This window comes from Harpia harpyja, chromosome Z (genome assembly GCF_026419915.1).
Source record: "Harpia harpyja isolate bHarHar1 chromosome Z, bHarHar1 primary haplotype, whole genome shotgun sequence".
In the NCBI taxonomy this organism is placed as follows: Eukaryota; Metazoa; Chordata; class Aves; order Accipitriformes; family Accipitridae; genus Harpia; species Harpia harpyja.
In genome coordinates, this window is record NC_068969.1 from 5,653,191 (window position 1) to 5,666,808 (window position 13,618).

The 13,618-nt window shown below is 37.3% G+C and overlaps 1 protein-coding gene across 16 annotated transcripts in view; it reads right to left on the reverse strand.

The window, feature by feature from the left end:
• Window positions 1-13,618, reverse strand: part of DOCK3 (dedicator of cytokinesis 3) — a 229,496-nt gene that overhangs the window by 38,371 nt on the left and 177,507 nt on the right. For 13 of the 16 annotated variants that reach the window (XM_052776412.1, XM_052776413.1, XM_052776404.1 and 10 more), the window contains 9 exons: window positions 13,088-13,186; window positions 12,195-12,289; window positions 10,573-10,648; window positions 9,538-9,638; window positions 9,203-9,261; window positions 6,693-6,841; window positions 3,985-4,070; window positions 1,467-1,493; window positions 1,252-1,347 (listed from right to left, as the gene is read on the reverse strand). In XM_052776412.1, the coding sequence (XP_052632372.1) occupies window positions 1,252-1,347; window positions 1,467-1,493; window positions 3,985-4,070; window positions 6,693-6,841; window positions 9,203-9,261; window positions 9,538-9,638; window positions 10,573-10,648; window positions 12,195-12,289; window positions 13,088-13,186 (788 nt within the window). The remainder of the gene's footprint in view (window positions 1-1,251; window positions 1,348-1,466; window positions 1,494-3,984; window positions 4,071-6,692; window positions 6,842-9,202; window positions 9,262-9,537; window positions 9,639-10,572; window positions 10,649-12,194; window positions 12,290-13,087; window positions 13,187-13,618) is intronic. The other 3 variants (XM_052776406.1, XM_052776401.1, XM_052776415.1) reach the window with 1 other exon arrangement.

The window sequence follows — 13,618 nt, forward strand, 5'->3', positions numbered from 1 at the left end:
GTTAAAGGCTTCAGAAGTCACTAATCTTGACTCGAGAGTGTCGCATTCATTTGTGAAGAAGAGACAAAATTTTTAAAGCAGTGACACAGCAAACTGTCTTGAGAACTACTGTGTCAACTAACTGGCAGCTGGACTGCAAGAGATGCCTGTGTATTTCCAAATTCTGATGCAGTTCCCTGTTCTGCTCTGGGAATGAAAAAACCTGCTATGTATTAAAAATCAATTAAAAACTGGTATCTGTTCCACACTTAGGCGCAAAAATGTATATCTGTGTATCAACATTGTGTTGATAGCAAATTTCATTTAAAAAAAAAAAAAAAAAAGGCTCCCTTGCATTCCCTTTAAATGTCTTGGATACCTGGTCTTGCATAGTAGTTGTACAGCAGCTGTTGTCAGGAAACAAACAGGAGATTGGATCAAACTGGTAAGGATAACAAAAAGAGCAAACTAAAAAGGACAGAAAAGGATTTGGGATTGCAGAATACCCAGCCTAGTCACAGGTTTTCACCTATAATGAGCAGCAGCAGAAGAAAAAATTATTTGAACTCTTGTCAGTAGGCTAAAGACAGAAATATTGGGGGCAGTTCTATATAGTTTCAAATTGTCTATTGTTCCGTAAAAACAACTCTGAGTGTGTGTGTCTATGTATGTGTGTGTATATATCTATGAAGCTAAAATATTTTCTTGCAACTGAATCAAAGCTCAGCTGCATTGACACAATAGGCTTGCAACCTTCAGTCTAAAACTAAACAAAGGATGCCTAATTTATAGTGGAGTCTTGCACATGACTCATCAGCTGACATGTCAGACTTTCCTCAGATGAAAAGTTTTCCAACCCTGTGTATCTAGATGAGACATTCAGCACATCTTGGTTTAGCGAGGCATTTGAGATCATTCTTGCATTTAGCATCTATTTTGCCAAATTAGGTGAGATCATTTCAACGATAGAAGGAATTAAGCATTTAGCAACCTCAGTAAACCTTAGTACAAAGCTACAAATTAAAAAATTTCTTTATCTTTGCTATTATCAGGAATGAGAATTAGGGCTCTAGAGATGAGGACTTAGGATTTTTCCTCAGAGCCCAGCAGCAATGAGTTAGGCTTCCTTACATAATACTTGCCATCAGAGAAGCATGCAGAGAAGCATGCAGCTTGATAAACAATAAAACCATTCCCTGTAGAAAAGAAACTTAGTACTACTTCTTTACAAACTTCTTACACTTGGAATATATTACTGTTGTTGCCAGATACCTGTAGTCAAGCAGACGCTCCATGAGACGAGTAACTGATGTAACAAAAGAGATTCCAGTCTCCCGCCATGTTTCCTGCTCAATCTTCTCCAGCAAACTGTTTGGAGGTGGAAAGACAGCAGATGAAGCTTCCGGGGAAATGGTATAGTGCATGCAGACAGCTGTGGACAACTTGGTTTCTTCCTCATAAACAAATTCATAGAATTACTATCTTACCTGGGATAAGGCCCAAAGAGCTGCGTTCTACTCCAGGCAGCATGAAGCAAAGACAAGGAAATTACAGAATTGACAGGAGAAGGAAAAATATCTTCACACTGCCATTTAAAATATATGAAAAAGAGCAATGCTCATGTCAACAGTTGATTCCCACATTATTACCTGTAGGTTAAATACTGCTAACAGCAGTAAGAAGTTGGGAGTCTAAACCTACTGCAAATACCTCTTCTTTGCTCATCCTTACATAAATTTTCATCCCTAATCAGCAACCAACCAACCAACCTTGAGTCACAATTTATTTAAGCTGTAAATACATAAAGTCAATCTGTTTCTGCTCAGCGAACTAGACAATAGAGCAAGCATCTCACTGAGACAATTGTGAAGGATGAGAGAAGGCTAGAGTGAGAACACCAAAATTTAAAAAGTGAAAAAAGAAAGCAAATTGACATGCTAGTTTCCCGAAACTGGATCTCTGGTCAAAGAACTTGTCACTTCTATACTGGCAAGAGGAAAGAAATTCTGTTGGGTGTCATACATGTCCTGAGAAGAGGCAAACTCTTCTGTACTGGAATGATTTCTAGCTGAGGGAGCCAATTCATATTTCAGCAGTATAGTTGAGACAGTAGAATTCAGGATCAACTGTTTATTTCGCACAGCATTTATTGACTTTGTGGAATTGTTTCCTCAAAGTTCACATTGTTCTCAGAAAAGTCCATAGCAAATACAAACTAAAAGGTTGCTGGACTTCCAGGATGTGTTTCTTGGTAATACATGCAGTCACTATCATCTAAAAATAAGTAACAAGCTACATACAGTCCCTGAATTCTTAACATTTTGGGTAACAAATGTCTTCAACTGGAGCAAAGGAAATGCACAATATTCCTCTTGCCAGGTTGTCCTGGTTTCAGCGGGGTTAGAGGGAATTTTCTTCCTAGTAGCTGGTATAGTGCTGTGGTTTGGGTTCAGTATGAGAAGAATGTTGATAACACACTGATGTTTTCAGTTGTTGCTGAGTAGTGTTTATACTAAATCAAGGATTCTTCAGCTTCTCATGCCCAGCCAGCAAGAAGGCTGGAGGAGCACAAGAAGATGGGAGGGGATACAGCCAGGACAGCTGACCCAAACTGGCCAAAGGGGTATTCCATACCATGTGACATCATGCCCAGTATATAAACTGGGGAGAGCTGGCCAGGAGGGGTTGGTCACTGCTTGGGAACTAACTTGGCATCAGTCAGCAAGTGGTGAGCAATTGCATTGTGCATCACTTGTCTTTCTTGGGTTATATTTCACACTCTTTTTGTTATCTTCCTTTTCATTACAATTATTATTATTTATTTATTTTTTATTTCAATTATTAAGCTGTTCTTATCCCAACCCACAAGTTTTACTTGTTTTTGATTCTCCTCCCCATCTTACAGGGGCAGGGCGAGGAGTGAGTGAGCAGCTGCGTGGTGCTTCGTTGCTGGCTGGGGTTAAACCACAACACAGGTGAATTAAAAAAAAAAAAAAAAAAAAAAGATAGATATTTTCTTTCCTTTATTCCTGAAACAGACTTATGTTGTTAATGTGCCGGACTCCCCAAGGCTGAATATACACAAATCAAAAATACATTTACATGCTTCCTAAGAATAAGCATTCAGGATGGGCAGGCTTACCTATCTTGAAAATGAATGAATGTGCCATTGTAAATTCAGAAATACAAGTATTGGTTCTAGCAAAACAAAGGTTTATGCCTCAAACTGCCAGCATGCTATTGGGGGTGACATAAAATTGTCTGGAATATATGGCTAAAGTTCTGCTAATGATCTCTATGGCTAACTGGAATATTAAAAGATTTAGGGTTAAGTGCTCTGGACTTTCAGAGTTCAAAATAAGTACTTTTGGAATAAACTAGGATCACTGGAAATGAAATCTGAAGACAGACCGGTAATCAAAGATAACTAAGCGGAAAGTCAGATGTAAAAAGTCTTTTAAGTTTATCCTTACGAGTACAGGTTTTTGTTGTGAAAGGGAGTGGAAATACAGTGTCACGATGGACTCTGGATGAAGCACCTTGCAACTGTTGAGCCAACCAAAACACAACCTTCAAAAATTGGAAGAAGCAAAGGAAAACGCTGAGGAAAATCTCTTTTGCTCTAACGAGGCCTGACTTGCTAGATAGTACACTGTTTCTCTAAACAATCCTAAGGCCATAATTTCACTTACTGCTATGTAAAAAGAAAGGCACTGGCTCCTCTAGCAAATGAATTTTCGATAGCAGGAGGATAACTACTTGCCTGTGCAGCCTCATATTAGATGTCACAGAAAGAAGACAAAGAAGAATTTAGGTTTTTATATTCTTTTCAGAATTAGAGTGACATATTTCTATTTCACCGAGCCATGTCATGAAAACCTGCCAGAAAGCCCTTTACTGCTTTCTCTGAAGATGAGCACTGCAGCAGCGGCTGCACAGATCACTGCTTTGACTCTTTCAATGACACTGCACAACACAGAGCGAGCAGAAACTGGCATAGCTTACAGCAGGCTGAAGAGTTCCCTGTAGTTCTCATCACCTTTTCCTTCGGATACCAGGCTGTCCAGCTTATCGATCAACTCAGCTTCCACCTGGATGAAGAAGGGACTGGTTACAAATTAGCTGTTCATGTAGAAGACAAGAGTTCCAAATGCTAGGAAGACTGGAAGAATATTTTGCTTCTCATGCCCTGGGGCTACCCACTTCTATGTGCAAGTGATTTATTTGTCTGTGGCTCAATTAAATGGACACACTTTTCTCATTTTTCAGTGAAATAGGAGGACTAAAACTAAATTATCCTTTTGCTTATCGGGGTCTAAATGAACATCCCAGGGGAGGTACCACTGCTTCTTCACAGGAATTTCTGAAGTTTATTCTCTTATCAAATAAATCTCTCACACTTTCTGTGAACCAGTGTATCAGATAAACTATATCCTGTACTGTAACAGAATATCCACACAGAGAAACTAATTCATGGTGTGATCGCCACTAGTCTGCTGTAATGGTTCTACTGGTAATTGATCTCTCATCATCCAGGCATCATTACACTGGAAGATTATTTGTTCATTAAACCCAGTTTTGTCAAGCCTTTCTGTTATTATATGACGCATTTTCTTTTTACACTTACATATAAATGGCCACAACAGTATCATTATGTTTCTCTTCCCTTACAAAGGTTTTGAATATGTATTCATTTCCACCCTAGTCTAATATATCCTATTATCAAGTTTGGTATCAGTTGTTGCCTTAAAATTGATTCAAGTACAGAAATCAATGTATCTAACATTAAACAAAACAATTTCATGTAGTCTTGGAAATCTTGTAGAAAACATACTTTAAGTACTAATGAAGACAGAGGTTCCTAAATATTGAAACTGTTTGTAGAAATATAGCCTGTTTTTATTTGAAGACAAGCATAGTGTGAGTTTCTCTGTGTTTTTCAGCTGCCAAATTGCCAAGGAAGTAAAGATGAGAAGGAAAAGCAAATCACCCAGTGGCACACAAATGGAGCTGGTGCTCTTGTTGCTGAAATCATTAAAGGCAGGCCTGATTTAGTCCATCAATCAGACTGCATTGTTATCCAGTATCACTGCAAAAATAACCTTGTTAAACATGAGCTACTGAAGAAAATAAAAAAAGGGCTCGAAAATGAATTTCCAGGATTTTTATATTTTCTGACAACCAATTCAGTATTCAAAAAGAGAAGCTCTAAATAAAAAAACCCTACCTTCTCTTTGCTTGTGATCTACAATGACTTGACAGAAATCAGTAATGCATCTGTCCAGCTATCTAGCATTATACTGGACAACAAATAACTTCCTGGTTCCAGCAGCTAATGTTAATAAGGTTTAATACATCTTGTGCTATTTAACTATTTATTTCAGTCTCACTAATACGGATGATTATTCTGTCTTTAATCTTAGAAAGTTACAATATATGCTTCATAAAACAGTGTGGAAATTTGCTCCACAGGTAATTCAAGAAATATTCTTGGAGCTCTAGTTTAGAATACATTGGTGAGTATAAAAATTAAATGAAGATTAAGAAGAGTTCATCCTAATAAAGCAAGTATAAACAGGTCCAGAAACTTGAAGATGACTGTAGGTACTTATAACTGTAAATGCCAGAAACAGGGACTGTTCTACTGTTATGCTAAAACAAGCAAAAAGAGGACCATGATCAAATGCTACTGTAATAATAATAGTAGTAAATAATAATAATAGTAATAATCAAGGGAGTTGAAGAGGAAAACATAAACTCCTGGTAATACTTTTCCGCACAGCCTTTAATAGGTCAGGTTATGGAAAAGGTCTGTTATTCTCCTGGAACAACTAATTACATCTGGCATTTTAATGAGTGTGTGAATAATAAATAATCACATGAATTATGATAATTTAAATAAAAGGATTTACTCCTTCAGAGCACTTATCTGCAGATACTTGCCCCCAGTATTACCGCAAACACAATGACAATGAAGCACTGTCATCTGAGGATCCAGTCCAAACCAATCCTTCATTATTAATACTTTGCACTTCAGAGATCTGTTTTGCAGTGGAAAATTTAAGCAATTCTCTGACCTTGAGTGGGCAACAAAATGATGAAGACTCCTCTCCTTGTTTTGCAATCCGAGCTCACAGCAGGTGGAAACTATAGAACTGTTGTTTGGGCATAAACCATTCCAGGAGAGCTACTACAATTTCTCAAAAAATATACAGTCACAAAGTCTGTTTCAAAGCATAGTATAATTATTTAATTATACAATACCACTTTCTAGCTGGAAATTGAAGACAGAGAAGCAAAGACCACTGTTTTCACAAATACTGGCTAAATCTTTACACCTCCATTTCTTGTTCTCAGTCTGACCCATTTAATGGTTGACTAATAATCTAAGTGAAACCAATGAGAGCAGTGAGAGCCCAGCACTTAAAAAATTCTTTTCTCTTCCTCATCTCCGATGTGATGAACACATCGCTCCTCTTCTCTATGTTCGTGGGAAGTGTAGCTTGCTGTGAAGTGCACTATTTAAATAATCTTGGGAGTCTTGTAATAGTTTTGTGAATTATGCTTCAAATTTTCTATTTTTATGTATTTACATGACAACGTCATCTTCACAATCAGAAATGGATCAACAGATACAAACTCCTTGCTTCCAGCTGGACATTGCAAACAGAGCAAGAAAAAGACTACTGCAAATGCTTGGGAAGTGACTTCACCTGTTTGAAGTTGCCATTCTTTCTCTGTTCCCAGTCCATCATGTCATGGAAGATGGGGATCATGATATTCCGGACTTCTGGTTGTGGAACAAGTGTAACACCAAGAAAGGGGCCAATCATTCCCGGAATAAAGTGAATCTTATGCTCACCTGTACAACACAAAGCAAAACTGTAATTAAATAAAAGCCTTCATTATCTGTCACTGAGAAAACAGGGAACCCCTGCAGTAATGACATATACAGAGTAGTGGCATGAGCATTAGAAAAGCAAACACATTCTTTTCCTGAAAGGACTGGAAAAACAGTATTTGCTTTATACCATTCCTTGCAAAGTCTCTAAAAGCATTTTTAATTTCACTCTGAAAGCCTCCAGCAAAAACTGTCAGTGCATTTTACTTGCAAAGGAATTCAAACTGTCAAAAATAACCAAACTAAAACATACTAACTAGGGGCAAAAGAGGCCACAGATACCTCTGATTGATGAAGACAAAGATTTTGAAAGGGCTGGTGAGAACAATGGTATTTAATAGAACATACATAGATTTCAAAGAACTACAGAGCTCTTCATCCTCAGTGCTATCGAAGTCTCAATTTTGTAACTGACCTTGACTTAGGACCAAATTGCATTGCTTCCCAGCAACACAAACCCAAGGCATTTTGCTAACAATCTCTTCTGTGGCATGCTAACTGCACAGTCACAGAGAATGAATCAAAATAGCCATATTTGGAACAACATTCAGTGATAAATATCTGTATCTACATATCTAAAACGGGCTTCTCGCTTCTCATTTCCATTTGTCTAGCATCATTTTCTGGTTATTTGATCTCTGTTACATTGGAGAGCCTTCTGTTCTTCACACACATGCTTAGAAACTGTGATCAAGCCTGGCTGTATCATCTTAGTTGTGCAAGATGGGTCAGGCTTATTCAGTATTTTATAACAAGGCATTTTTTCACTTCTGCGGTCATCTTCCTGACTGTTCTCTGAACTCTGTCCAATTTGTCTTTGTTTTGGGTTTGGTTTTTTTTTTTTTGAGCTGTAGAAAGCAGGACCGGGCAAACTATTCTAGAATCAAGCTGCACTTACGAAAAAACTGTGGCAGTAATATTGTCCCTCTTTTCTTACTCAAGATTCTTATGTATTTTCTCAAAGATTATGGTATCTTTTTTACTCGTGGCATTTTACAGGTAGCTCCCATTCAGCCGATTATCAGCATGATACATTTGTCTCTGTTTTCTTGAATAGCACTCCTACATATATTCCTACAAATAAAATGTTCATATTTGGCTTTTTGAATATATTGCTTGCAGCCACATTATCAAGTTATCCAATCTGATTTGTATCATTCCTTTGCTCTCTTAATGATTTACCTGTTCTCAGAACCTTGTAGTATTTGTGATCTCTATCAGCAAACATTTTTTTTTATTTTCCTTTAGAATACTATATGCTTCCTTTGTCCTCAAACGTTTCCACAGGTATTCATTTTCAATCTCTGATGGAGACAGGATACTGGCCTAGCTGAACTTGCTCTGGTGCAGTACAGATGTTACTTGGCTCTTATTAACAAAATCCTGAATTATCTAAACCGAAGACTGCTGCAGCACACTTCTAAAAGCGCAAGTCCTAGATGAAAAATCTCTATTTACCTTTTGAGACCTGTGGCAATATGTATTTTTCCCCATTTTGTAATATGCTTTATTTCTTAAAATATATAGGAAAAGATCAAATGAATTGCAAAATTTGAAATTTTATCACAAATGTTGCATTATTGTGGACAGGGCCTTTATGGGTTTTAGTTTGGGTTTTCCATTTTGTTTTTTAGGGTTTTTTTTGTTTGTTTTAAAGTAGTAACGTAAAATTTGTTAGGCATACTAGATACCTGAAGACACCAAAAAAGAAGCTTTACTGTATGCCACTTCTGGGCTTTATTATCAAATGCACATAGCTATGGTTTAGCAGTGGACTTGGCAGTGTTAGGTTTACTGTTGGACTCGATGACCTTAAGTGTCTTTTCCAACCTAAATGATTCTACGATTCTAAAATTTTGAGTCATGACAACTTTGGCTTTTGAATCATCTAGAAAATTATAAAGTTGGTTATAGCTGTGAAAATTTCTACTTTACAGCCATGGATCAGACAGAGAGTAACAGTATATCTCTATATGAACCTGACTGCAGCAGAGTTGAAGGAATTAGAGAAAGCTGATTTTATATTTGCAAATACATTAAAAACTGTCACTGATGTGTCAAAATAACCAAAATCTTCCACTGTCACATTTGAGAAAAAAGTATTCAAATTCATAGGAGTGTATTATTTCAAATAAAAAAATATGATGAGACAGTGCAGAAGAGAGTTTTTGGTGGGAGAAGAGAAGTGCTTCCTGGTTTCACAACTCTTAAGAGACACTAAGTATTCTATGATGCTACAAAAAGTTGAAAAAAAAAAAATTCCAACAGAAATCCAGGTTTACTTTGGCTTTGGTTGTTAGGACAGAGAAGGAAGAGACATACCCAGGTTCTGCCACATGCTGAAGAGCTCGTATGCCATCATCACTCTCATATCGCCATATCTGAAAGAGATGAGAGAGACAACTGCCTAATGGAACAAAAGCTGGCAAGGCAGTGATGTTAAAAAAAAAAAAAATCAAATTTACATTTAAGTCAACATAAGAATATCAAACAACTCAACTAATCACTGAATACTGTATTAGGAGATCTACTTATTTATTTCCCAAGCATTTACACATCCCAAGTTCCATAATAAATCACAGGGACTTGTGGTAAAAAAGAAGTCTCATTTTTGAGGTGGCAGAAAAGGCTGGGAACCCAACAAAACATGTTCTTACTTATCCAGAATCTTCTTCCTCTTTGCTGGTGTGGCATTTTCTAGTTGGAGACTTGGCTGGTTTATAAACAAAACTGCCAGGCTGAAGTAAGAGTTCCACACCTGTGACACAGGAAGGAAGTTTTATAACATTACAGTCCAGGGAGTAAGTTTTAAGCAAGTGTAGGAAGACATATGGTCCTTCATATATGTAGAATCAGACTGTTCCTTTTTGTAATCAAGATGTAACTTAATGTGTATCTTAACTATTGAGATACTAAACGCTTAAGGATACCAATGGATTACTTAAAACCTGGTAGGAACTAAAATTAAAAACCCCAAGAAGTTAATGCCACTGGGCTTTCCTCTTAGCACCAGAGTTCAAAAATGAATAAACTTGGTGACTTCAGTGAAGTTTTAAGTTGTTTTTTCTGTAGGCTGAACAGATATATCCCTCAAAAATCCCCGGAGATTACATTGTATCATGAATGAGAGCCCTAGAATTTGGTCTGTTTTCCCAAAGAAATGAGGCTTTTGCCATCGTTGCTGTGTGTATGTGTGCTTAGGTACACGTCTGGCAGCTTTCCCTTAGTAGCATGAACTTGTTGCCCATTTTCAACTACATCAGACAGAGGGAAAACACTCTGTAAGATACTGTGTTCCTCCAAGTTTTAAGTCAACAGCCAGAAAGAGAGACCTCTGGGAGAGGAAGATCATGAATGCCCCCACTTCAGGAAAAGCATTGCCTGAGTTCACATTTTATTAACCACGAATCTGTAAGACAGCATGCTTCATTAGCTCCACTGCTTATGAAGATACTCATTTCCTTTATGAGGGCCTCAATTTTCTTGATTTGATCTCACAGTGTATCTGTCCTACTTCCCCTCAATTCCACAGCAGATTCAAATTCCTGTCTTTTATCAGTTAGGTCATCTTCCTCACAGATACTCAAATAAATGCTGCAAATATAATCAGCTAATGTAGAGAACAGCTTTTGTTCCTTTGTTACTGCTAGTTTAAAAAGATGTCATAACATTTTCTGAGCATCAGTTCTTACTTTAAAATCAAAGTCCGTTTCCGTGAAATTCTTATGCAGTGCAGAAGACAGGTACTGAACTGTTGTAACTATGATACTGCAGTCAAAAAAAGAAAAGAAAAAAAGAACATTTGAATCTGGAGTATAACATATTACAGTGTTTTGTGGTGCTGATTTTACTATATGGACAGAGACGGGCATTTTTCATGTAATCACTGCTAGATTTGCATAGAAGTCACCTATCTATGTTTTAGTAAACAATTTGTACTAAGTGATATAAGATTAAGAATTTTCATCATTATTGTAACTTTTGGAATTTACACAGGAGCATTTAAAATCCTGTCTATTTTGCATAGCTAGGCCATATTACCTCCAGTGAAATGAAAGAATACACCCATCTTCCTCCTATTTTAAGCAGAAAGATTATTTTTTTTTCCAGAGAAGAGCAACTCAAAAAGTTTGAGCTATTTTCATTCTTGGCTATACAATGGTCCTTTATCTGGCTCACACTTCAACTCAAGATATTTGTGAGTATTTTGCCAATTCTGAATTCCCTGGTATCTTTTTGCAGGTGGCTAAATACACCTTAGCAAAAGGCAATCAAGCCATATGATAAATTCAGGAATTAATAAATAGCGTGTCGTTAAGGCAACAACAGAATCAAAAAAACAGCACGTTTCTGATTCACGTGCAAGCAGTACTTCCAGTAACACCGCTAAAGATACCTATCAGTCTAAAGGTTTATGGCAAAATTATGCCAAAGGGAACTAGGTAGCCTACAGCATCTGAGGTAACTACTCTTTCATGTAGATTTTTCTTTTCTTATAGAACTTCATTTAATCCTTGTGCTCGAAATACTGAAATCCACTTCTTTCACTTTTCATTAGCACGGTGAACTCACAGAGCGTACAGCTCAGCTGAGCCTTCAGCCTTTAGGAAAACTTCTTGTAATGGGAACCCCTCCAGTGTCAGTTACTCAGTGGTAATTCTACAGCTAGTTTATCTAAAGAAACTAGTAAATAATTCCAGCCACCCTGTGTTCATCACACTACTGCCATTCTGAACAGCATAGTACTTAACCCATCAGAAGCAAGAAAATTAGATAAAATTAAGCATTAAAATGGTAGATGACAACTTAATTGAGAAATAACTCTGTATGTAGTGCACTTGGTGTCATCGCTAGGGTCTGCTCCTCCTTTTCTAAAATAACTGAGTCCTCCTTCTAGGTAGGTTAAGGAGTGATGTTTATGGGAAGAGACAGATGTTTAATGTAGTAATTTACTGAGAAAGGGAGTTGAGAGGCCTGCTGGTTAATACCACTTGGTGTGGCTAGCTGTTCTTGCCATGTGTTATGATAGCTGCTGTGCCACTTTTACCCTCAATGTAGCTACTTCAGCTTTGGGTTTAAACTTTTAACTCTTTGATACCTGTGCATACTGGTAGAATTTAAGAAACAGAACAAATACAGAAATCCCAGTTTGGTCCAGAGTGTTAAAATAACTGCAGAATGAGGATGAGCACTCCAGAATTCCTGTCTCGATCAGTCTGATGAAACACACTGCATGACAGGTTTTAACTGCCCAGCTGAGGAGAAAAAATTCCCATAAGGAATGTCAACAGTTTATACCTGTTTCTCTACTTACTTGCTGGTGAGCAACCTCATCACCATCCAGTCTCGAGGAAAGACACTCATTTTCATCAGGTTCCGAAATACACAGAAAATCTTCAGGAGGAACTCCTATCACATAGGAAAAAAAATTTTACAAAATCACCAGCAGCTGCAGATTAATCTGTTTTCTTGATTATGCTAATCAAAAGCATTTTATATAAAATCTTGTCTTTACTTATGAAATTATTCTGCCTTTTAAACAGACTGTTGTCAGAGATACTCCTCTTTCCTGTGGAAGTTGAGATTAAAAGTTAGTTTCTGCTGTTTTGAGATGTGCCATTTCAAAATGTCAGTGGCAAAAAAGCCACCAGGGGTCTGTAGCCCTCACCAACCCCTTCTGTTCAAGGAGAGCCATAATTTAAGTTAATGTGCACAAATTTGGGAAGCATGCAGCAAGTGGAGTAGTAAGGTTACTGCTTTCCCAAAAAAGATTTCGTCTGCTAGAGACATTTGTATCCCCGAAAAGGCTTGAAATTCTCTTTTGGCATAAAATCAACACCCTTTGTCAGTAAGCTCCAGTGCATATTGAACTTCTAGTAAAAAGCTATAGAACAACTGACTTTACATTCGCAGGATTAAAAAACCTGTGTTCCTCTATGTTCTATCTATATGGTGCAATAGCGATATCCTTTTATGTCGAATAACATCTATCTTGGGAATTTATTTGCTGTTACGAAGATAATTCAGTGCTCTGTGGTCTTAAATGTTTTTGTAACACAACACCTATTATTATAAAAGCGAAAGGAAGGTCTGTGAATAGAGTGCCAGTGAATGGGAATGATTAGCAGAGCAAGTAATGCTGGAGGGATTTCCCCCTGCTCTCCCATTCTGAGTGAATCGCCCTACAAACATGATGTTCTGTTGTACCTTTAGTTCATCCTTGCTTTGGAAGTTGTCCAGTAAGTGCTGGAAATGAGTGTCTGACATCTGACGAAGCAAAGATAAAAGGCAGGAGACATATTCTCCCTGTTGACCAAATGAGAAACTATTTAATTCAGACAATCTGAAATTTCATAAATATAAAACTCAACCTGGGGTAGGGTATAAAGGGAGGGGTCTGAAATGGCCCCAATGCCTATGAGAGGAAAGCTGACATGCACAGAGATTAAAAATACTGCACGTTAACAGTTCTTGAATTACTGTTAATACATAGGAATACACCTCTTAGAGGCTCCTCCACAGATGCCAGTTTTAAGGGTCTTTTAACCAATGTTGTAGTGTAAACAAAAATAATTTGAAATTATTAATACAGACATTAATGAATAGCCCTCCAAGCATGCAGTTTTTGACAATCACCTTTTTCAGTTACTTAATGTACTATGTCTGTCAAAGGTGTGACTGCAGCTCATGCAGACATACCAGGAATTATTTAAACTAATTGGCTCATATACTCAAAAT